The sequence below is a fragment of the Oculina patagonica genome, chromosome 5 (genome assembly GCF_052425735.1).
Source record: "Oculina patagonica isolate OP01 chromosome 5, crgOcupat, whole genome shotgun sequence".
Classification (NCBI taxonomy): Eukaryota; Metazoa; Cnidaria; class Anthozoa; order Scleractinia; family Oculinidae; genus Oculina; species Oculina patagonica.
In genome coordinates, this window is record NC_135762.1 from 7,883,476 (window position 1) to 7,910,053 (window position 26,578).

A 26,578-nucleotide genomic window follows, 5' to 3' on the forward strand; every position below is an offset into this window, starting at 1 on the left:
ATGGCGGCGTACATGTGATTTCTTGCCGAAGAAGTTATCACTGTATTATAATAAGGTAAGAGCGTCTGTTGTATTTGTAATACCTTCTCATGAATACCCGGCCACTATTTTGCATCTCATTGAATAACAAACGTGCCTATTGACTAATGTGTTAGAGTGATTTTACTTCAACCGTGAAATAGTTACTACTCAAATAGATACTATTAGACACTAATTTCATTGTTTTCTTTTGTTTAGTTTTCACTATTTAGCACTAATTGCTAGATGTTGTTTCACGGGTTAAATAAAATCACTCTATGCCTTGTTCTTTGCATGTAAAAGCGTGCAAGCTTAATTGTGATAATCCATAAGATTCAAACTTTGGTCGGACACGGTATCTCACCGATTTCGCTGAAATTTGGCATGCAGTTTCGTTTTAGGGTCCTAACTACCAAATAAACATTAAAAAGTTTCAATTCCTTTTACTTTAGGAATTCCCGAGAAGGCCGATTTGAAGTGACCTTGGCGGCCCGCCAAAATGGCGGATCGAAGGCCTTCTTGTTGCTTTAATACTCAGGCCGCCATCGCAGTTTCTCAATTATTCTTGTTATAGATATAAAGAACTATCTTTTCTCTTTACATTAATCAATATATATCTGGGAAATGTTAAGTTTAAAAAAATAACGGCCAACAAATTCGAAGGTATATTTACGTCGCTTTGATAAGCCGCGAATTTACTACAAAATGAAAGGCTAATATCTCTACTGTTATCTCGATTAAGAAGTAGCCATTTACTCTGAACAAAGCTTGTTCATTGATGAATTGATTTCATCAATAAAAAAATTGGGGAAATATAACACTCTTGATAAAAAAATTATTGAATCAGTTGTAGTTTAGCCATTTCGGTGGACCAGCTCGTTGAAAACAAAATACCAAAAAATACTATGTTCTTTTATATAAAGCAATATGTATGTAGTTTTTCTTATCTTGAACAAATACCAGCTTTGTTACTAATACATATCGATTTTCTGTGCGTTTCAAAATTTAATGTTATAAGTTGTTGTTTAGACTGCGTTGTTGAACATCATTGACAGTCTCGCTCACGAGGATTGTTGTCGCTCGGTTATCACAGCTTCTATTCCATACAAAAGTCAATTTTGATATTTGCTGAGAAAAATAACTTGGCAATGTTAGCATTTCATAGAAGCCCTTCAAATTGCCACGAAAATTTTTATCAGACACATTTTAAATTTTCCTGAAACGCCGAACATTGTTTCTCACGAATATGCAAATTACTGACAGTGTCAACAATAGACTGTATCTCATTGTCAGGATTGTCTTAGAGTAAAAACTCTTCACACTATCGGCGTACTGAAAAGACCTACCTTCTTGCAGAAACAAAAAGTGTGTCCACAGGCAGAATGCGCCTTCTGAGCGATAAGAGAGAGAAATACTGGCAGAGGATCGAGTAAACCTCCCGTCCATGAAATGAACATCGTTTTCTGGTGAACGTGACTTGACTTAATTAAGTTTATTTATCTTGTTTCTGATCTTTTGTGAATGCTAAAATTCGCAGACACCAATTTTTAAGCACAGGAAAAATATTTTCAATATAGTTAAAGCCATTTCTTCAAAGATAATAACAACCACTGACGTGGTAAGATGGTAAATCTAGACCCTCCTGAACATTTTGAACATTTACAAAAGTCAGGGTATAGAAGCGGAGAGGGGAAGGGGTGGGGGGGGGGGGTGAGTGGGTGGTATTTTTGTATCCTGACTTCTGAATTCCACCAGGAGATGATCTTCTGCTTTTACTCAGCATTTTGAGTTTTGAAAAGGAGTTTATCTGTGAAAACATAAACGCATGTTTGTATTTGTCCTAAAACTTTCATTTTCTCCGTTTTTGCGTGTTCACAGGAAACTTGTAATTGGCTTAATCACAGCAGGAGCATTGCGATACCAGTTTGCTCACCGCATCAATGAAGAAAGCCTTTCGCTTTCGTCCCTCTTGGGGAGGCACTTCCAGTTTAAACGCGTGGCAAATTTCTGTTAGCTTGCTAACTGTCAATTTATTTAGCTTTTGCGCAGTGACGAGGTTACAAAGATTGTAGCCATCGTACATGAGCGGGTGCTGGGGCCGTATTTCCTCCAGGACTTCATTTCGCAAAGCTGTCAGCGCTTCTTCATGTTCAGCTGCTTCATAATCTCTGTCGGATATTAATTCTTCTGAATTTTTGGATTTTGCCCGGCGTGAAAAGAAACCTTTAATCTGCATTGAAGTCAAAACCTCCTCGATTGAGAATAGCCGCTGACCATCGACATCTCGGGAAACTCTCATTTGTTTTGCCACTGTTACAGGATCTAGTTTCCGTCCGGTGGTTTCACCAATCATGAACTTTTCTTCCAAGAAATTTCTCTGTTTCTCGCTGAAAGGTTTTGCTTTCTTTGCTGAACTCAGTGCCCATCCTTCTTTCTCTTTCTTGTGCAAATCAGGAACTTCCGTAAGAGTGGACTCATCAGTGTTGTCGATCTTGAGACTGAGCTCGCCACTCCAGAGCTTCTTGCTGTAGACAACTTTTGCCGTGTCAGGGAGAGATTCTCTTTCAAGTTGAAATTTGCATTTGCCATAGGATAGATGATTTAACATTGAACCGTAGCGCTTATACACGCGAATGCAACTCTCGTTTGGGCAGGAGAACAATGTTGATCTGCTTCTCGCATCTTCCTCACTCATTTTGGTAGACTCATCGTCGTCACTGTCGCTCTCATCGCTGGCAACACCTAAAACAACAACAGAAATAACCTTTATTCGAATGACTGTTAATTTGTTACAATATTTGCAAAAGCGTACAACTCATTTACTAATTAATAAAGTACATATTACTATACCATATTATATGTAAAACTAATTACCTGATGTTTTAGGAGGCTGCTTCCTGGTCTTTCTAGGCTTAATAGGCCGAAAATCGCCCTGCGAAAATGAGGCCTTGGTTGTCGTGCTACTCAGAGCTTCAGCACCTACAGGAAATAGTAATATTGAAAATGTATATACCATTTTCGTTCAAACCATCAAATACAGAATTTTCAGGTCATGTTTTTTGGCCTTTTTAGTCGAAAAGTCTTTCATTGTTTCTAATCTTGTAAAACGGTCAAGCACACTGATCTCAATTAAATTAATCAACATTAATGACTCCAAGCATCGTACTCCAAGCCAAGCGCACCCCCCCCCCCCTTGCCGAGGCGCGCATCCCCCTACTCAAATTTTTCAAAATGTCTTGAACAGTTTCCTGTACTTCCGTAATCGATTTGTGACAATACATAACTAGTCAGTTCAGACGATCCTGCTTCATAATACTTTTTGAGTTATTCTTTAGAGGTCAGAGGACAGAAAATTAACGCTCTGAAATCGCCGATTGTGAGTGCACAGGCAGTCCAAGTTCCCTACGTGAGTAAATTATTCATAAAGTGTAAGCGGACGTGACTCTTGGCTTCGAGCAGTGTTGTGTTCCACCAGCCAGTACTTCTCGCCGAAACCGCTTCAAAACGAGCGCGACGCAGGCAAACAACAAAGAATACAACACGGAAACAAGGTAAGTCTTTTTAATTCGTAGAATATTTAATTTTGTACCTTTTGAACAAAAATCGTTTAGTTCCGATCCAACCCTTAAAAAAAGCATGTTTGTTACACAACACCGCTGGAAGCCAAGAGCCACGTTTGTTCGCAGTGAACTTGGGCTGCTTGTGGTGTGTGTTGGAGGGGGCGGGGGCGAGCCCCAACATTTTTGTTGGGGGAAGGGGGTATGGCTACAGCTCCCTTGCTCCGCCGCCGCCTATAAAATGCTATTCAAGTTTTTGAAATTCTGTACCCTAGCTTAATAGTACTACTAAATACGGAAACGCTTCCCCTTCCTCCCTTTCTTCATATACCGTTCGTGTGCCGATGGTTTACTACATTGCAAACACAAATAGTACCTTTAAAATTTGACCATGGTAGAAGCTTTCCTTCGCCGATACCATACGCTCTCCACACTCTTACTCCTTCTTCGCTGAATTCAAAGTTGTTGAGTTTGCTGATTCCTGGCAACTTCACCGTCAACTTTCCAGAAAACGAGCCTTCCACCACCGTCACTCGTGCCCCAGGAACTCCACCATGTGATGTAAGGGCCTCTTCAAATTGTGTGGTTGTACTGGCGTCATTTCCTTCGTTGACAAAAGCGCGTACGTGGTTTTTTATTGTTGCAGCAAATCGATCGCATGGCCCTTTCCCTCCCTGTGGGTCAGAAAAGTCTAACCGCTGAACGCAGACTCCAGTTCTCTTGCTGATATCTTTGCACGCTAGAATGGTGTTTGCAGCATGGTAACAACCAGCGTTGTCTTGACGATAAAACGCATAGTTGATATCTGGGTTTTCTTTCTTCAGCGTGGTTAGAACATGCTCCATCAGCATAACAACAGAGGGGCTGTCCTGGTTACATTGCTCGACTACGTGCACAAAAGCCTGTGTCTCCGTCACACTCTCCTTCTTTCTGATTGCAACAGTGATATGCCAAGAGAGCCCTTTCTTCGCAAACCATTCCCCTTGTGATTCGCGATATTGCCGCGGTAAGAACTTCATGGCCCAATCTTGGATAAGAAGGACACTGTTGTTGTTAAGACAATCAATGACATCTGTCCGCGCAGCATCTTGATTCACTTGTCGCAGCTGGTGAGACTTCCAAAGCTGAATTGCTTGGACGGCCTGTTGAAATGTGTAAAGGGCGTCATCTTTGTCGCACTCGTTCTCAAAGTGGCCGTTTTGAATTGCCATCTTGATATCACTCAGAACATCTTTCAAGTCTTCACAGCGTTTACACAATAAATCATGATCATGACTGCAAGGGCTGCTGAAAGATGGATCCGTTGAGTCGCTTAAGGCATATCGGCTACAATGATCTGGAACACGAGAAGAGATGGAAACGTTGATCTGTTTGAAACAAAAAAAAATATTATTCAAGCGCGCTTTGAGTAAACTACCCAACAGTATGACATTTTTTAAACACAGTTTAAACATTTTTTTATGTTATAAAATGGCCGCCTATTTTTTTATTCGTAAACTAGGTGAGTTCCTGCACCAAATTCCATGGCATGTGTTTCAGTCGAGTTATTGGCCTAACGCAATCACTATATTGCTATACATATATGTTATTTCCATACGAGTGATTTTTTTTTTGGTTCATTCACTGCCCACCTCCTATAAGTGCAATTTCTCTTAAAGTTTACTTCAGTAATTTGACTGTGTTGAACTCTTGAACGTCACAAGGTCCATTTACAATATCCAATAGCGGATTCCCTCTATAGCGCGCGCCTGCAGGGAATCACGGTAGTTGTATTCATCAAACCATGCGCGAGACTCAGCAGCGTGCATCGTTGCTGAATCTCGCGCATGGTTTGATAAATACAACTACCGTGATTCCCTGCAGGCGCGCGCTATAGAGGGAATCGGGAACTTAGTTCATACGTGCTTGTGAGTTTATTCACTAGGCCCAAAAAGAAACTCGCTACCCATAATTTGGTTAAAAATTTGCTACATTCACTGCCTCACTAAACAACGGATCTTAACGCCTTAAAAATGAAATCATGCGAAATAAACACTTACTTTGAAGTCAATTTTGAGATAATTCTTTCCTTCCTTTAACTTCATCTGGATATTTTGGATTGCTTTAATCTCAAGACCACAGCCCGCAAGTTTGTTGATCAGTTCATGTAGGTCATCGAAGGCCTTACTACCCTCAGACACAAAGTAATCAAGGCCTTGGAGAGACTTTCTGGTCGATGCACGACATGCTGTTAAAATTCTCCTTAGTGTGCTCCTACTAAGTGGGTCTCGCCCGCTGTCTTTGCAACACTGCAGATATTGATTAATAATGCGCTCGTTAAACGACACTCTGATAACATTTGGCGTCTGCACCACTTCTCCAGATGACAGTTTCAAAAACTTTTCACCAAATGGCAAATCTTGTATAACGTAAGGACTCGTTATGAAGCTTAGAAAATGATCCAGTTTCTTTAGATCAATTTTGCACCGGGGCCCTGAATTGGATACCACAGGCGCCCCACGTCCGGAAAGTGAGAGATGCATCCGAGCCTCGCAAAACATGTATTTGGTTAACCCCGGTATGAACTGGCGGATTTCCTCCAATGTTTCTAGATCAGCCATGATGGAGAGAATTTGCTTCCTCGCGTTTCCACTTGAAGCGTTGTTGTAAGTTTCAGATAAAGCAATCAGATACTTCATGTCGCTTTCGTTTCCTTTTGCGCTATAGCAAACATACAGTTTTTCATCTATTGTACCTGCGTCCTTTAAGATTTTCCATAATTCACCAGGGTGGCTTGGAGACAAAGTCTGCAAAATTGTGACCATTACTTCACTAGCTTCCGAAATGTTTCTTCTTCTGGTGCGTTCTGTGGCAGTCGGCAACCCCATGTCTACATCCCTGACGGAGGAAACTCCGCATTTTGTAAGGAAATCATTTAGCTCTTGTTTTCTGAAGCTAACAACATGATCCCTCTCTATGTCTGCCATCACACTTTCTCGTTCTTTTGTATCACGCACTGTGCTGGTTACGCGCTCTGTTTCCTCAGGTGAAAAAACCTGTATAAGAAAAAATAAACGCATGTTAGTTAGTTTTAGAGCATTACGGAAGGAAAATTGGCGTTTGCGTTTCAAGTGATATTGCAAACCATCAATATTAACGCCAATAAAGTATATATTTTCTGAAAGTCTATTAAATAGACATTGCAACTTTGGACTTTGTTTTGATCATTAAGAAGCCCTGAAACCACCATTCTTTAAGTTAGAAAATTTATAAAAAATTAATGGAGCAAGAAAAGAAAAATCCGAAACACCTTTTTAGACCAATATATGTAGATCAAATTCCACATAAACGTTAAGGCGCTCAAGTAAACGTTTTCGCAAATAAACCTAATGTTGCGCAACATCATAATTGCAAACAAAATGCTGATGTTGCTTATTATGGTCTTGATGATCAATATATTGTATAAGCTTTTATATTGTATAAGCTTTATGATTGCACACAATTTCACTTGGAACGCAAACACCAATTTCCCTCCTGTGATACCTTAAAAGAAATAACGACTACTTGCTAATAACAGCTGTATGAGATTTTTTCTGTGTTCATGTAGTTAAAATACAATCAATGACCAATTGTTTTCGTTATGCTCGTTTGCAATACAAAACGACGGGGCGATTTTAAAAAAATCTTTTTGTGCAAATCTTTCGATACTGAGATTCAGTATTATCCGTGTCATGCCAAAGTAATAATCATAACTACTGCATGAACAAAGAAACGTTTCAGTACTCACAAAAGTTGTTTCCACAGTATAGTCCACCGACGTGTCATGATCACTGTCAAATTTGTCAGCTCCCCCATCACCAACACCATCACTGCCGTGAGACTGACAAGCACTAAGACCGCTTTTATCATCGTCACCTCCACTGTGGACATCGTCGTTGTTAACATCACTATCCACTTCTACCTCCGCTTTATTGCTATCACCGCCACTACCACCATAATCAAAATCACCACCAACCGCAAGTTCACCACCAACACCGTCGCCATAATCATAACTGACACCTTCACTAATATCAATACCAACTTCACTAACGATGGCACCATCGTCACCATTATTAAGACCAGCACCACCAGCATTTTCATCATCATCATCGTCATCATCCCCAACAGCTTCACCGACATCACCACCAGCATCACCAACACTGCCATCATCATCAATGCCCCCTCCACACACTACATCACCTCTACGAATACACTCCCCATCACCACCATAATTAACAAGAACACTGACAACACACTGGTCAATGCTCCCCCTATCATCGCTTTCTTTATCAATTCCATGCTCTAGTTGCCTTTCCTTTATCTTTTCTATTAATCCTCTGTTTTCGTCTTTTGAACCTGTTGCAATGGCCCCTTTTTTCTCGTGATTGCTGCTTGTTATCTCAAGAGAAATATCTTTCACTTTCTTTCTGCATTCTCGGCAAATAGCTAAAAAGTAAGAATTGAAAAGTTTTGTAAGACGACTATAAACACAAAAGAACAAATACCAAAATTTTACAAAAAGGCTAAATGACAAAAGCACAGTTTGACAACATACAGAAAATGTATTGCATTTAAAGAGAAAACTAAACTTTCCCTCGGTTATACTGAAAGTAACTAATTGCGCTAAAATGCTGTTAAATGTGTACAATCAAGTCACAATTTAGTTTGTTAAACCAATGCAACAAAAATGTCGAGTCGAGGTTAAATTTGCAGCAACTTTAAACAGAGCGTAAGTAGTCGCAAATTAAACTTACAGACAGAATTGCGTTAGGTGACCAAAGTGCACAATGCCAAAACTAAACAACAGGCCTTGTGTTGTCTAATGTTGGTTGGCCAATCATTGAAAAACTTGCGCCACTTTGCATGCTTATTTGGCGAAAATCAAAGAAAATGACTGCAAGCCTTCGCAGGTAGACGCAAGTTTTTTACTTCTTTGCGACTCCGACCCCGTTTGACCAAAATTATACTAATAATCATTGTACCCGAATTATTCCCTCGGGCGTACAGGGAAGGGGATGTCAAACCAGTTGAGGTTTTCCAGAAATTTGAAAAGATGTTTTATTTCCTGTCTTCGGAGCTGTCAGATGATATTAGGGACTTTAAGATACCTGGACGGCTGACCTCGAGGACGGCTGACCGGAAGTAATTTTTCGCGTGTAGCCTATATTGCGCATGCCCGCTCCACGCACATTGCCGTCCAGCTCCGTCCAGCTGTTGTCGAGGACGTGAGAAGTAGAGTTTTGCCGTCCACCAGTGAACGGGAGTGCTTTTTGTATGATTTCGTTTAAAAATCTTATTTTTTTTTAATTCTGTTACTGTGTTTGGTGATCCTTTATGGTATTCTTGGATTGGTACTGATAAAAAGTTAAGAAGTCGAGTTTTATTTGCAGTTGCGAATATATTTGCTGTGCTTTGCATAAACGCTGATGGCGAAACCACGTTCGTGAAATTATGAACTTCTTGCTTGTGTTTCTACAAAATTTTCACTTGAAATTTGTACCCTGTGAATGAAAATAGTGCTTTCTGGTCCCAGACTTTGGGCTAGAAGTGCCAAATGTTTTTCTTCGCATGTTTTGGGCTAAGAAATTGTTGATCCATTAACGAAGCCGTCCTCTGTTCACACACGCCGGCTCTTAACGTTGGAAGTTCCCGCCAAGAACGTCGACATCGGCCCAGTCCTCCTCGCAAAATTATACCTTCCTCGCACCGTCCTCGAGGTCAGCCGTCCGGGTATCTTAAAGTCCCTATTTTTACTGGACGGCGGCTGCGATGACGTCACATGATGTCACAGCCAACATTGGCTGTCATATGTAGAGTAAGCTAAGGGCCCTTAACGTAGTATAGAATAGTTTTGCTACGCATTCAAAGAACGTCCATAGTCCTTATTTGTGCATACTTGTGATCTGTTATGTACACCTAAAGTGTTGGTGACACTTACGCATGCCAATGGCACTGAATATTCCTAGATTAGTATAAAGAGCTTCGGCTTGAGAAAAAGAGAGTCCCCGGTCCCCCCTTGGTGGTAGCCTGCTGCTATGACCACTAAACTGTCGTGGCATGCCGCATCTTTTTTTGCCACATATCCATCTTGTCCCGTAGACATCACGATGCCGTGGGCATATTGTAATATTCTGTGCTTCTGGCGTAACGTTAAAAAATCCTGTAAAGAGCATACCAATAAACGTAGTTTCAATATTTGAGCCACTATGACAACAAAGAACAGAAGGAATACAAATAGTTGGTTATAAGGTTCACTAGTTTTCTCGGGTTAGACTGGAGGGCGTGGTGATTACTTAAGATCTGGGTTAACCACTCGTGCGTATTTACTTCAAGTCCGCTCGTCAGCTCAGACCGCTTAACCCCCCCCCCTCACCCACCCCCACCCCCCCCCTCCAAAAATAAATATTTTAAGACACTGGCTTTTTCTTGAAAACACGGTATGTATTAAAAGGCGGGAGGAACATAAAAACTAAAACAAAGTAGATCAAGGAGATTTGAATCAGTACCTGCCCTGGCCAAAAGTAACTGGGATTCGTTCTTTATTGAAGCATCATAAACGTTGAAACCCTTTAGGTGAGGTTTAATGTCTCTGGTGCACTGTGAGAGCGAAACACATTCACTCGATGCTAAAGTTTGCACGCAGCAGTCAGTGACAAACCTTGAAAACCCACACCTGACCATTGTTACTTCGTCTTTCACTCAAAGAAAAGCCATTCAGAACTGGAAATTGATTAACAACGCAAATATATTAATCAATAAGTACGACTTTATTGTATCGGCAGAAATCGAGCCCAAAATTAGGTTTTTGTTTCCTTTTTAAAAAGAAAACTTTTTGCCGGATTAACAATGTAGGCAAAGGAGACATTGCAAAAGAAATATAGAAAGAAGTAAGATAAAACCACTCACCATAGATCATAACACCGAATTGGAAATTATCTCCTCCCCACGTACAATCGACTTCATTTCGATGTCCGACTTGAAGTGAATAAACCTAATTAGCGAATGCGGGCGAACGAAAAAGGTTGTCCATTTCAGATGAGTTTGTCAATCAAGCTCGGCTTTCTCTTCGACGTTCATCGTTCATAACGTATATATTATCTGGCGATTCACATCTTTTTCACGCCAACAGGTAGGCGATTTTAATATTCCATCAAGAGTATGGGGAATTTTAGAGCCTAAATCAGTTAATCAGGGGCTTGAAAAGTTTTCTGTTCTTAATATTTGCATTTTTGTTAAGACCGCGTGACAAAAGTTCGTTGTTGACAAGAGAGGTCTAAATTGTCTCTGGTCAGTATTCTCACGGTAGTGTTTAGCTACAGTCAATTTCGATAGTCTTAAATTTAAAATACGCTTTTATTTTCCATATAGAGTGGCCCCTTTTAATAGTCCGGTCAGTTAGCACAAAAATCGTGACAAACTGCGTAAAAGCACCAAATTTGGCACAGTTATTCCTTTTGACATACCAAACGAATCTAGAAGGGGTGCCACGTGATTAAGCTTTCCGGGGGGGGGAAGACGCCCACAACATTTGCATAATGCCTTAACGCTAACATGAAAGCGAGGCTGTAGTATTCAATGTGTTTATTACGCACCCATTATGACGAATTACTTTGTGAAACAGCTAAAACACATTAAGCAGACTCAGTGAAGCGTTTGTGACAATAAATGAGGCACTTGCCTTGATCACGTGGCATTCCCATGAATCTTTGCGTGTAAACACGTTTTTTGCTGAGTCTGAAGCACATCGTTTTCGAAATTTTCCCTCAGAATTAGTAACGACATAGTTACTGTAATGATTCGATTTAGCGCCCGGGCGCTTATTTACTTTTGGCACCTCGAGAGAGGGCGCTTATTCGAGACAGGGCGCTTATTCGGGACGGGGCGCTTATTTAATTTTTTGAGAAACAACCAAATGTATCTAACAATAACAGAAACTGTAACAGTTAGAAATTGTTAAAAGTTCAGTTACTTTTAAAATAATTGTTTATTTTAGCAGTAAATATATACATAAACTGTACGGTGAACGGCCAGGAGTTTATTTAGTTGACGTCAATGACTTCATTATGGCCAGTTATCCACAATAGGGGCACTTATTAGAATAGGGGCGCTTATAAGAATGGGGGCGCTAATTAGAATGGGGGCGCTTATTGGAATAGGGGCGCTTATTTACAAAAACACATTCGAAGGGGGACGCTTATTCGGAAGGGGGCGCTTATTGGAAGGAGGGCGTTAAATCGAATCATTACGGTATTTATTGTTCTGTTTCTAAAGACTTGAGTTCTGGCAGCCTCCAGAACAGCCACAGAGTTCAGTGCACGGAAGGTTAGCCTTGAAGCATTTGCAGCGACCACTTGAACAACCTGTCCTGCATCCACACTTCGGTAATTCAGAACAAGCTTTAGCGGCTTCTGGAAGTATGGTCCAGCGGGGTCTCCATCTGTCGTTATCCATTTTCCAACCAAAGTCTGTCGGGGAAGGGACAACTTGTTGTTCATCAACAGACGTCCAAATGCTCGCCTGGTAAATAGCTCTGTTGGAATGGTTCAAAAGGGAATCCTAACAAACAAAGAGATATCATTTTACATTAATCGACTAGAATACTTAAGTGTAATGATAACCAAAAATGCACAGTAAAGGAAATTTCTAAGTGGATCAACACCAGAAAGGGTCAGTTAAGGACAATAATTTCTCCTAAATTCTTTCAGCATTGACTGAACAGGGGATAGAGCTAACGGTTGTGTAAGCCAAAAGATGAGTTTTTACCTCTGTCGAGGGGATGTTTTCCAGTGCCCTATTCTTTTTGGTAAAGAGTTCTCGTCGAGCCGTGTTTACATCGGTGGCGAGGCTGGTCCTGTCATAAAGTACCACCACAAAGCGTTGCAGGACTTTAAACAGAGGGGAGTCGATCTCCAGTGGTTTAAAGGGATTGTCATTCACATAAAGGAAAGCCTCTGTTACCTCTGGGTACGCATTCCAGGCCTCCCAAGCAGATTTCTTCTCTTTTCCCAGAAATGCAGACGTTGTGTCGCACCCCGTAAACGCGTGGAAAAATGGAAGCGCTCGGCATTTCTCTTCACCCAAATAATCGCAAATGCTGTTAACTGAAAGCAGCTGGAAAGTCTTTCCCATCCCAAAGGCGACCCAAAAGGTTGATCCAGGCCACGTTGAAGACAACATATGGAACTGTGCAATAAGAATTACGACAACGTCCGTGTCTACAGTGCGAACTAAGACACTTCTCCCTCCTTTAGCCAAAGCATCTTTAACGTGTACAAGAATCCGCGTGTCTGCTTCTTCATGATTGCAGCTCTGCATTTGTTGTCTGGGACAACTGGAGATGACATTTTCACCTAGAATGAACAAATAGACAATGATACACATAGTACGAAAAACCGTTCATCAGAACTTGAAATAGTTCATACATAAAAGGGGTGTTTGGACGGTGAATACATTGAAGGCCCACTTTAAGATAGTTCAGTTAGCGAGTTACCTGAAGTTATGTAGACAAACTTGTCATCTGGAAAGGAAGCTGTTTCAACTTGTTTGGTTAAGAAGTCGAACAATTCTTTCTTGTTGGAGGAATCTTCAAGAAACGCCTGCCAATTCTGAGGTAATTTAACATGCCCAGCCACCTTTCGCCTCACACCTTTCCCTCTCTTCTCACGAGTAGCATCTGAGCGATATTCATCCCATACAACGTCAATTCTTTTGGTGCTCTTAAGTTGGTTTTCCAGGAAAGGCAAGAATGTGGAATCTGCATATTGTGAAAACGTCGAGACGGACGAAACCAGTAGCGCATGCACAATAGCTGCTTCATCAAAAACGTTCACGTCATAACATGCCGGTGCAGGTGGTGATTCTCTGTTGACGCATTTAATCAAATCAGACTTTTTCCCGAATCGAAAGTTTCCAAACTCTGACAATGAAGGCGGATACGGCTGATTTTCATGCTTGAAGAACTCTCCAAGATCTCTGTCGCGCTGTTGGCTGGCAATGTACAGGCGACTAAATAGATAACGATCACTTGCTACCGCTGTCAACTTCAAGGACGCTTTTGAGATTTGCTTCGGCTGTTGACGCGAAAATCGTATCGTGAATGGACACAGTTCTCTCCTTAATGACTTCTTTCACGTACTTCTCGTACTGTCGTAATCCAATTTCCTGGACTGTGTACACAGTAGCCACAACCGACGCATCTGCACAATTGCGCGTGTCAAGGGCAAGCAATTCAGGGCAGTCATCCTGGAAAGGGTTTCCCATTTCAGAGATTGTATTGACAAGATTCTTTACATGACTTTGAAAGGCCTTCTGTGTAGAAAGTCCTTGTTCGTGGTGTTCGTTCTTTTCATCAACACCTGGATCACCTTTTAACTGACTTTTGAATTCTTCCAACAATCTAGCGGTTTCCGGTCCGGCCACCATCCATCTTCTAAACGCTAATGGACTTTCTGTTAGACCCACGGCTCCACCTGACCCTTTAACACTTGCGTTATGTTGCTCGTGTGCCTGATTGATTGGGATGTTTGAAAACTTGTTCAAAGATTTAGAAATAACCCAGCATTTTTTGAGGTCGTCTTGAACGGCACCTGGCAAGCACTTCATGTCTCTTATGTGAATGGGTGGCCACCTTGCGTAATTGGTGTGATCTAGCGCAAAGAACCAGGGAGCAAGGGATTCCAAGGCTTCTACATACAGAGAGAAGTTGTTCTCACGATGTGCTTTCACCAGTGCCAGTACCGTGAGTTCCATTTGCATGATCAGGAACCAGAACTTGTATGTTGGACTGTTCTTAATCATTCCATCGTGCCACTTTTGGAACTCCTCGTCGTCGTGTTGACCGTCGAGTTTTGCAAAGGCAACATGCTACAATTTGTGCAAAGCCACTGCTGTTATCTGGTGTGCACGCCTGGTTTTTGTCAAGTGCGCTACCCTGAGAAAGGAATCCGATGTACCGGTGGATGCTATTCCTGCCTCAGCTAGTGCTGTAGTCCAACCAGATGCAGCTAAAAGATCTAATACAGAACTAATACAGAACTTTTCACTTAAATTAATCTTCTTAAACCATAAGCTTACTTAAGATATTGCTTACTTGAAGTATATTTTTATTGTGACCGGTGATTTCTCGGTTTTTTTTTTTCATTCATAAAGCTCAGCCATCTTGTCATTTGTTGAAAAGCGCCACACATGAACAATGGAGAAAAAAATAATAAGACTCCACCTTCCCAAACACAACTTAAATTCTTTTACAAGTCACATTAGATTCTAGCGAAAGTATTTTAACTTGAAAACAGTGTTTAATTTGAATTTAATTTCTGGTTATACTTACAGTTTACTAGCGAACCTCCGTGACGGCTGCAGTGACCTTCCCTGTCCCCTGACTACGCTTTCAAGGCGGGAAGTAAAGCGCATGTTGTATGGAAAAACCGCTGACTATTAATTAGCATTTATTGTTTATTGAATCACAAAAGTGATGAAATGTAGAGATTTTTATTTTGTTTCTAACTTACAAATGGATGTGAATTTCATACGATTGGTTTACTGAATATTTTTCGTTAAAACATCACAATAAGTGAAAAGTTGGGGAAAATCCTATCGAAAAAGGCTTATGAGTAAAAACCTGCCGTTTTGTACTATATCGGGCATTAAGTTTTCAATGCTGGGCAAAGATTTATCGATTTTGTTTCATTTTTGCTTTAACTTTACTTATACGAACGGTTTAAGCCATCCTGAAATTTTACAAAGCGAAATCTTTTGTTGCTTATGGTCATAACATGCCGAAATATGGTCTTGTTTACAAAAACTCCCCTCCCCTCTCCCCCTGGGGGAAATTTTTGTGGCACCCCTTCTTAAATGATTTGTAATATCCTTAACTACATTTGTGCCAAGTTTGGCGCTTTTACGCCCTTTGTCACGATTTCCGTAAATTTTCAACCTAACTGACCGGACTATAATAGGTCACTCGGGTAATTTGAAAAATATAGATCCGAAAATTTAAATATAAGCGTGACGGCGGCCAAAGAGTGTTTACAATTCAAAAACAAACTAAATGACCTACATTAAAATTAATAATGATGTAAAAGCAGGCAATTTGTATCATTTAAGCCATAAACAAATGGGAAAGTTTAATTCTGGCGGCATAATTAAGGTTTGACTTCTAATGAAATAAGAAAGGTTTGACGAGCCGGTCCGCCGAAATGGCTAAACTACAGCTGATTCAATAATTTTTTTATCAAGAGTGTTATATTTCCCCAATTTTTTTATTGATGAAATCAATTCATCAATGAACAAGCTTTGTTCAGAGTAAATGGCTACTTCTTAATCGAGATAACAGTAGAGATATTAGCTTTTCATTTTGTAGTAAATTCGCGGCTTATCAAAGCGACCCGAATATACCTTCGAATTTGTTGGCCGTTATTTTTTTAAACTTAACATTTCCCAGATATATATTGATTAATGTAAAGAGGAAAGATAGTTCTTTATATCTATAACAAGAATAATTGAGAAACTGCGATGGCGGCCTGAGTATTGAAGCAACAAGAAGGCCTTCGATCCGCCATTTTGGCGGGCCGCCAAGGTCACTTCAAATCGGCCTTCTCGGGAATTCCTAAAGTAAAAGGAATTGAAACTTTTTAATGTTTATTTGGTAGTTAGGACCCTAAAACAAAACTGCATGCCAAATTTCAGCGAAATCGGTGAGATACCGTGTCCGCGATTCTATAATATAGCTCGAAAATTACTGAGTATGACAATTAAATGAATTGAAGTGGCCGGGAATTTTTTCATTGTGACTGTCTGCTCAACTAGTGTTTGTGTATTATTAAATTAATTCTTTTTTAATGTTCGATTTCAGTCTGTGTTGACATAAGGAACAGATAAATAGCAAATTAAATACAATACAAATTTTATTAACACGCGGGGCTTTTCAGTGCTAATTGTCTGGATTATATCAACAAATTACAAAAACAATTATGACAACATTAAAAGAAAAAAAATACAATAAAATACGATAAAATTACAATAAGTTGGCTAATACAACTATGATAACACAGGTAAGGCCTGGCTCACACTAGCAACATAACGACATAACGACATGGACATAACAACATAAAGAAAAGATCAGTTCTTTCCTTATGTTGTTATGCTTATGTCATTATGTTCCAACTATGTCGTGTTATGTTGTTCACACGAGTTGTAGTGTTACACGAGCCAACTATGAGCCTGAGTCAACCTCGAGTCACAAGTCAAGCTCGAGTCAAGCCAAATTTTTTTGTTTTTGGTAGGCAAAAATATGTAGGAAAAAATATAATTCCACTAAAGGATAACAAAGGCATGACTTCCCTTTGCAGAAGAATATTTTCCAAAAGTTCAACTACACGGCGCGTTCAATTGGCGGTGAGCAAGCAACTTGTTCGATGCTTAAGTTTTAAAACAAAATTGAGCCTTCTTCATTTGAGGAATTGTACAACATCGTAAACAAAACAACAAGAGGTTTCTGAATGAAGCAAGAATGGCGATTTGAATGAAGATGGCCTGTTGGTAATATGCAGTCAAATAAGTCGGTGATAAAATGTTTGGACACAACGAAATAAACACCAGCGCTGGATCAAGCAGAATCAAGGTTAGCTTGTTAACTGTTTATAAGACAATATATATTCCTATTTTTTTCTATAATATATATTCATATAATTTTTTTTCTACAAAGAGAAAACATTTTTGGCTTGACTCGAGGTTGACTCGTGACTCGAGGTTGACTCAGGCTTGCGGTTGGCACGTGTAACGCTACAACTCTGTTCACACTGGTGACATAAAACATCAACATGAGGTGTTTTTTGCATTTGTGTGACCTACAAATGTTGTTATGTCGCAAGTGTGAACCAGGCCTTTAGATTTCTCTTTCATATGCATGTACGATTTCAATATGCATGAATCAATTCTGCCTGTTACCATCCCTCGGGCGTACCCTGGCGATTTGCAATTTTCTCTTTTATTGTGGTCTTAACCCCATCCCGGGCACGCAGAAAGAGACAATTCCCCACCCCCTGGATTCCCCACCAACCACAAATATATTGTTTTGTGTATAAAATAGAGCTAACAGTCGATAACAGTATTCTATACAATAGCAAAACAAGACATCTTGTCAAGAACTTAAAGGTTTTTAAGAGTTTATTGATCCAAGGATACTATACTACCAGCCTGTTCCATAAAAACATTGAACTCAAGATCACTGTAATAATAAGCCTTCATCCATTTTTATGTACAGAGGATTCACTCAGGTTTAGAGCAGATGGGCATCAGGATTTTGCACCCGGGCAAAGTATCAGCAAGACCCTACCCTTTTTGGTAAACTTAAGTTGATTCACATTTTGAAAACATGCAGCTAGGCAAGGTGGTGTTTACAGCCAGTCAATTTGCCTGGTGCCTGGCACCCAATGAAACCCCTGATATAAGGTCCATTTAAGCCATTTTAAAAAAGTATAATATTAATTAGTGCTAGAGATTTTAAGTATCAAAACCCAAAATTCATTTCATTGCTGATAAAAAATGGATACATTAAAAACAAGTTTAGCTTTCCTTCAAATACAGGTTTTAATATTGTGAAAGATTATTCTTCACTAACATTGCTTCTTATGTCAAAAATGTAAGCTGTCAGTGTTTCACTTACCCCCATTACTTCCTTGCTCCCACACTGTCTCCCATTCTTTAAGCAAACTCCCTATCGTACTGAACATTGGTACATGTACTTGTGCCAATTCTCCTCACTCCCCATTTATATAACAGTCATTTCACACTCAAGTTGTCAGCTACTTTGATTTGCATTAATTTTTTGACTTTTTTGTTGTTGACTCCCTTGTGAAATGTAATTGCTTCTGTATGCATCGTGTGCTGTATATTTATTAAATTGCTTACCCTATTAAAATTGTGTGTAGAGAGCAATGAGGCAATTTAGGGAGTTACTATTAGGGAACCTCTCAGATTTATTCCTTTCTTGTCATTTGTGCAGCCCCAAAGTCCCTACATGACAACAGTAATAACAACCACAACCAAAACAACAACAATTTATTTGCACAATTATTAGCTATGTGGAGCTAAGTTGGTCCGGTGAACATATTTCTCACAGAAATCTATCTAGTTGGACAGGAATTTTAATTCCTGACCAACTAGATTAAAAAAGTATCGAGACTACCACATGTTGTAAAATGCGTTTTTTAAGCACCTTTTATTATTATTATTAATATTATTATTATTATTATTATTATTATTATTATTATTATTATTATTATTATTATATTATGTTCTAGAATGCAAAACAAAAGCACAAGAGATGGTAGCATGTGAAAATACCCCGTGTAATAACAACGGAAAGAAAAAGGGATACATTGAGGTAATGAAACAACTATGGGACGAGATGGGATACGGACATTTTGGCCTCAAAGGTCAAAATCTACGGGATCAAGCTTCGCGTTTGGAAAAGAACCAAGAGAATGTAATGGATAGCGCTAACGACTCGAGAACAACAGTCATGGGCGAGGTTAGCTTGGACGCATCTCGGTCTGTATCTGTCATTGTAGAAAATATTACTTCCAACGAAGGTTTAGACGAAATTCTAAATCAAAACAGCAATGACCAGCAAAGCCGAAATGCTAATCAGTCGATACCAGATTTGCATACGTCTCCAGAACAACTCCCAGAGGAACCAACACCTAATTCAGCCTCGGAAAATGCGTTGCGTGACATGCCTGGAAGTTTGCCTGAATATGAAGCTGTAAACACGCCATCTACGTTTATTTGGGGGCAAAATAGCGAGGGAAGTTTAATAACAGTCACGACATCGACGATCGAGGATGCTTATAATGAAATCACCAAATGGCGGAAGAACACTTTTCTCGTTCCTTATGGAAAGACGGGAAAAGACTGCATTGATATGGTTACAAAGCATATAAATGATTCGAACAATGGATCCGACATGCAACATATTTCGCTGAAAGCAGCTCTCATTCTTCTCGCTGTTTGCCTTCAAAAGCCGAGTCAAAACTCGAAGGCCAAAGAACATCAAGAATGCTTAGCCAGGCGCCTCAAATTGTGAAAAGATGGTGCAATAGAGGTCCTGTTGCGTGAAGAGCGACTGATTCAAAGGCGTCTTGCAAGCTCGCGGAGAGCTGATCCACCCAATAAAGCCAAAGTGTTTCCAAATCTCGTCATGGCAGGGCAGATCCACTCGGCCCTGCGGTACCTAAATAATGACGATTGTGGGGTTGTCTTACCACTAAATGATGATGTCATTAGACAACTCAAGAAAAAGCACCCTGAGGCACAGGAAGCCCATCTGGGGACTCTTCTTTTTGGACCAAAGGAGGAAGTGCCAGATGTAATTTACCAACAGATAAATGCAGAGATGGTCCACGATGCTGCCCTAAGAACTAAAGGCTCAGGGGGATCATCAGGCATAGACGCCAATGGCTTTAGGAGAATGCTTGCGTGTAAATTGTTCAAGAATTCAGGAACCGATCTATGTGCTGCTGTAGCCACAATGGCCAGGAAATTATGCACGGAATATGTATTGTTGATGCACTCAGTATCGAGGCGATTCTAGCCAACCGGGTGATTCCGCTGGATAAAGGCGAGGGTGTGGTCCGGCCGATCGGAGTTGGAGAGTATTACGGAGGATAATTGGGAAGTGCGTGATGAAAGTAACGAAACCTGATGTAATCGACGCAAGCGGCTCGTTGTAGGTGTGCGCAGCTCATAAAAGCGGAAGTGAAGCTGCTATTCATGCCATGCGTGGTATATTTCACGCCGATGAGACAGATGCTGTTCTGCTTATCGATGCCTCAAACGCTTTTTAATAATGCCCTGAACAGAACTGCCGCGCTGCACAATATACGAGTGCTGTGTCCAACCATAGCAACGTATGCGATTAATACCTACAGGCATGCTGCACGACTATTTGTTAGCGGCGGGAAGGAACTGAGATCGGCAGAGGGTACCACGCAGGCAGCGGCAGGGAGGAACCCCTCGCTATGAGCCTTTACGCCATCAGTCTCCAGCCTTTGATAAGCCGTCTGCAAATATCGAGCGCAGCTAAACAGTGTTGGTTCGCTGATGACGCAACCGGAAGTGGCTCTTTTGAAGATCTTAAGAAATGGTGGGACGAATTTGCTGGAGAGTGGGCCAGCGCTTGGATACTTCCCCAATGCGAAAATGTGCTGGTTGATTACTAAGCCCGAGCGAGAAGAGGCTGCCAAAGAAGTGTTTGGCGAGACAATGATCAACATCACTACTGAGGGACAGAAGCACCTAGCAGCAGCTCTGGGGTCAAGATCATACCTCGAGGAATATGTCGGTGAGAAAGTAGAGGACTGGGTAAACCAGATCACCAACCTTGCAGAGTTCGCCTCATCACAACCACAAGCAAGCTATGCAGCCTTTACTTTTGGTCTGCGGCATCGGTGGACGTATTTTCTTAGAACGCTGCCCGATATCGAGTGTCTCCTGGAGCCACTAGAGCGTGCAATAGCCGACTCCCTTATACCGGCACTTACAGGTCATACATGTACAGATACTAAACGGAACCTGTTGGCCCTGCCAGTGCGCATGGGAGGACTGGGTCTAGTCAACCCTATGGAACTTGCATCTCCAGAGTACACAGCCTCAACCAAGGTGACTGCCCCACTAGTAGAACAAATCGTATCACAAGCACATGAGTCACCTGAAGACAACACAGTAAGGTCATTGCAACAAGAAGCTCGTAAGGAAAAGGAACAACGCTTGAGTGGCAATTTCGAGGAAGTTAACAATGATCTCCCTTACAGATCTAAGAGAGCTGTTGAGCTTGCAACAGAGAAAGGTGCCTCAAGTTGGCTGACGGTTCTCCCTTTGAAGGATATGGATTTTACTTTGAATAAGAGGGAATTTAAGGATGCTATCCACCTGAGGTACGACTGGGATATAAATGGCACTCCAACGGTTTGCGTCTGCGGCGATGTCTTTAACACCGACCATGCTATGATCTGCAGACGCGGTGGCTTCATTATACAACGACATAATGAAGTCCGCGATCTTGAAGCTGAAATGCTTAACATGGTCTGCTATGACGTTGAAGTGGAACCAGTCCTACAAGAAATCACTAGAGAGATGCTGCCCAGAGGTGTCAATAAAGCGCCTGACGCTGGCTTGGATATTCATACACGCGGGTTTTGGGATCGACAAAGTTCTGCCTTTTTCGACGTGAGGGTTTGTCGCCCCAACGCAGAATCATATAAAGATCTCAGCCCAGACCAAATTTATCGCCAGCATGAAAATGAGAAAGAGCGCTCATATGCAAAGAGAGTTATGGAAATCGAGCAAGGGACATTCACTCCCCTAGTATTCTCAACTAGAGGAGGAATGGCAGAAGAATGCAGACGATACCACAGCAGACTAGCAGAACTCTTGGCAATAAAGAAAAGGGAAGACTACTCCACGACTATTGCTTGGGTCAGAACCAAAATCTCGTTTGCAATCTTGAGATCAGCGTTTTTATGCCTTAGAGGTTCACGCACTATCAGGAGAAGGAACAATCTAAACATTAATGACATTGATATAGAAATAGAGAAAGGTCGAGCACAGGCCGATAGTTTCAAAAGACTCTCAAATTATATAATTATATATGAAGTGAGAATGATACTTATAGAATCTTTATAGCTTTTCTTTTTTATATATTTTTTTTTATTATTATTATTATTATTATTATTATTATTATTATTATGAAAATATATTAAAATGTATTTAAAAATACATTTATGTACCTGGAACATATGTAGACTTGCCATTAAAAACTGAGCATTAGATAATTTATTTCTTGAGTTTTGATTGGCTTATGAGATATTGAATACCAGCCATTATTAAAAACTATCCATGGTATATTGCAATTCCTGAATTTTGATTAGTTCACAGCCTATATACCGTGGACCACAAATATTGTAGACGTATGCGTAGCGAGAACAGCCGGGGAGCTCAAATATTGCAATTCTTTGGACGTGTTTAATCAAACAACTATTCCACTGTAACGTGCGTTTAGGCGTTATTTTTCTCGCGGCGGAAGGGTCAAAGCCTGATCGCAGGTTAATTCCACTTGCGCGTGTTCAATATGAGATGCATGGTAGATAGCCAACGAAGCGCGTGGCGCCGATTTGGCTATCTACCATCTCATATTTAACAAGCACTCATGGAATAATTGTCAGAAAATCTGAGTCCCTGACGGTAGTCGAACCTTTGATCGTCTGCACACCGGTTGAATTGTCTTACCACTGAGATATAGCGAGATTCGTGTCAAGCTAGACCATTTACTAGATTCATTTTGCTATTTGAAATCCTAATCAAACTATTTATTGAAAAGCTCACTTTTGTCTAGCCAGGGTGAGGGTGCGAAGAAGGTAAGAAAACAACTAGATTTACTGATTATACTACTAGTAATAATAACAAAACTCAAATCACAATATTTCCTTTGTCATTTCCTTAGGAATAGGTTACAAGCATCTATCTAGTGATCCGATCTTGACAGCAGAGTTTGCAGAGCTACTACGCAACAATATGTGTCGAAAAGGTATCAGGCGCAAAACGTGTTTGAGCGAAGGAAGAAATGTTCCTCGACCGGTAAAGTCGCACAATGTTTAAGTCAATCAAAGCCTTATTTGATCAATTTGAAAAGGAACATACGAGGAAAGGAACAAGAGTGTGGGCAAATGTTTAACAAGTTATCAGCTTGCAAAAAGCATGAACGAGCACGCAGAGAGGAGAAGCCGTATTCATGCAAGCATTGCAATAACCGCTTTAGGACTTCATCAGATTGTAAAATACATGAACGAACTCACACAGGGGAAAAGCCGTATACATGTAAGCATTGCAATAAGTGTTTTAGCATATCAGGGAATTGCAAGAGACATGAACAAACACACACAGGAGTGAAGCCGTATACATGTAAACATTGCAATAAGTGCTTTAGCCAGTCAGCAAATTGCAAACAACACGAACGAACTCACACAGGAGAGAAGCCGTATACATGCAAGCATTGCAATATGTCCTTTAGCCAGTCAGAACATTGCAAAACGCATGAACGAACTCACACAGGAGAAAAGCCGTCAAAAAAATAAAAATTTAGAAAAAAAAAAAACGAGACCAGGGAGAAAGCGTATACATGCAAGCATTGCAATAAGTGCTTTAGGCAGTCAGAACATTGCAAACAACATGAACGGGGGGGGACTCACACAGGAGAGAAGCCGTATACATGCAAGCATTGCAAGAAGTGCTTTACGGATTCAACACAGTGTAAGCGACATGAAAGAACTCACACAGGAGAAAAGCCGTATACATGTAAGCATTGCAATAAGAGTTTTAGCCAATCAAGAAATTGCAAGCAACATGAACGAGCTCACACAGGAGAGAAGCCGTATATATTTAAGCATTGTAATACAAAGGGCTTTAGCCAAATAGGTTGTTTCAATCAACATGAACCAGCTCACACGGAAGGAAAGCCGTATACATGCAGGCATTGCAATAAGTGCTTTAGTAGTTCATGGAATTGCAACACCCATGAACGAATACACACAGGAAAGAAGCCTTACACATGCAAGTATTGTAATAAGTGCTTTAGCCAGTCATCAAATTGCAAGCAACATGAACGAACACACACAAGCAGGAAGCTGCATACGTGCAAGCATTGTGGAAAGAGCTTTGACCGACCATCAAGCTGCAAGAAACACGAAGGAAGGCATGCAAGAGACAGCTCTTTGAATCGGAAGCAGTATGAAAAGCACCTTGAACAAGGAAGACACGTTCAGGAGTCAACAACAACAACAACTCACAGTAGCAAAATGGCTCTTACGTCGTTTTTAACTGAAGAAAATTCAAGCCAAGTTGAAAGCCTCACCTGTTGGATTTGTCAGGAGGAATTAAGCAGTAAGGAATGCCTCGCTCAACATTACGACGATCATATGAGATAAAAGCAGCGCTCTAGAAGGGAAACGTCACTCTAAGCTGTATATCTCGAACTTTCTTTTCTTGTAATCGTTTTTAGTGTTTGTGTTAGGTTCACCACAACGTATTTTAAGTGGTTCTCGTTATTTACTTGTAAGATGACTACATTTGATTCTTTCCAGATTGCTGTGAGCATTTGGCAAACGGCTTCCTGATTTTACTTTCGTTTCAATTTCTGATCATTTTCCCATTTTGCGCGACGAAAACAAATAAGCAAAAGATATGCATGTCTCTGACATTTCCATGTTACAAAATGTTTTGCAGCCAATAATTAATTTGAATGAATGAATGAAATGAATGAAATACTTTATTGTAGTGTCAAGGTATTTAACTTAAAAAAACTAATTGGGGACACTATTTACATTAAAATCTACTAAGCTACATAAAGTTAAAAATATTTACACTTAAATTCTAAGAAGAAAGAACCGTACTACATAGATGAATGGATAAATAAATGAATAAATAACTGAATGATAAATAAATCACATTTACACTCAGTTTGCATAAGACGTGTGAGGTCTTTTCTCCCAATACTGTTTTTAAAGCTCGTGACATTTGGTTTCTCTCTGTCACTGTAATCTAATTTGTAAACATTTTTGAAAGAATAGGACTCATCCAGGATGTTCTTGGATGGACTTAGATACCTTTTTCAGTGTTATGCTTAACGATTTGTTTTGCCAGTGTAGTAGCACTGTTGTGTCGTTTTGAAATATGGTCCATCCAATTTCACTTCACTTCACTTGTCCCCTGGCGCCAAGTTGGCGCATAGGGCCTTCACATGTGCTCTCCATCGATTCCTGTCTTGCTGCAGTGCGCACCTCTCTCCAGGACTGCCACCCTGCTTTGGACCTCTCCTTTTCTACTGTGCGCCGCCAGGTTGTTTTTGGCCTGCCTCTCTTTCTCTTTCCCTCTGGGGTCCATGTCAGGGCTGTAACACAGTCATTGTCAGGTTGTTGTCTGAGGATGTGTCCAATGAATCGCCATCTCCTTCTTCTTACCTCTTTACTCAACCTCTCCACGTTAGCCCTTTCCAGTAGCTCTCTATTACTAATCTTATCTTGCCATTTAATCTTCATTATCCTCCTCAGGCATCGGTTCTGAAACACATCGATTTTCTTAGCATCACCTTCGTTCATTTTCCATGATTCGCAACCATACATGAGAACTGGTTTGACCATTGTTTTGTATAGCCTGATCTTCGTCTTCCTCGACACACTGCTGGAATCCCATACTCGATTTAGCTTTACAAACGCTCCCCTCGCTTTCCCTAGCCTAGCCTTGATGTCTTCTTCTCCGCCCCTTTGTTTACATACTGTGGCTCCTAGATAGATAAACTTCTCTACATCTTCCAACGCCAGACCATTCACTGTGATGGCTTCATTATTCTTTGCATTGACTCTCAAGACTTTGCACTTCCCGACATTTACCCGAAGGCCTGTCCTTTCTGCATTTTCTACCAGCCTGTTTGTTTTCAACTGCATGTGTCTTTGGGTTGAGGAAATTAAAGCTACATCGTCAGCGAAGTCTAGGTCCTCAAGTTTTGATGTAAATTTCCACCTCAGCCCGGTTCCCTCCTCTTTCACAGTCTATCCAATATGTAAGCAGAAATGCACGGACTGTAATGTTGCGTAATATGTTCAGCTTAATGTTCAAGCTCCCTGTACATAAAAAAGAATGAACTGTTACCAAAAGGTTTTATTTGTACAGCCCAGAGAGAATCCTGCATGTATGGTTCTCTACTGGTCCGGTTTTGTAACCAAACGCCATTTTTTTTTTTGAAGGGGGGGGGGGGGGATATTTGGGGGATTAGGTGATTTTTTTACTAGTCATTTTACATTGTGTTATATGATACAGTGAAAAGGGGTTTCTCGCGTGACAATTTAAAACGTAGTTAACAAGTGTCTCATTGGTGTTTCGTATGTTAACTTAATGCACTATCGAGTTATGGCGCACTTGGTAAGTTTGAAGAGCAC

The 26,578-nt window shown here is 40.6% G+C and overlaps 1 protein-coding gene and 2 pseudogenes across 2 annotated transcripts; all 3 read left to right on the top strand.

Annotated features, from left to right (window-relative positions):
* LOC144655328 (uncharacterized) lies at positions 1 to 24,876 on the top strand (annotated as a pseudogene). Its single transcript, XR_013571071.1, has 2 exons — positions 1 to 55; positions 23,092 to 24,876. The product of XR_013571071.1 is annotated as an uncharacterized LOC144655328 (transcript).
* On the top strand, positions 7,285 to 8,671 carry LOC144655344 (uncharacterized). The gene is made up of 2 exons (XM_078515583.1): positions 7,285 to 7,951; positions 8,481 to 8,671. The coding sequence occupies exon 1, from the start codon at positions 7,378 to 7,380 to the stop codon at positions 7,897 to 7,899; it is 522 nt and encodes a 173-aa protein (XP_078371709.1). The 5' UTR covers positions 7,285 to 7,377; the 3' UTR covers positions 7,900 to 7,951; positions 8,481 to 8,671.
* On the top strand, positions 18,916 to 22,274 carry LOC144654016 (uncharacterized; annotated as a pseudogene).
* Positions 24,877 to 26,578: the final 1,702 nt, after the last annotated feature.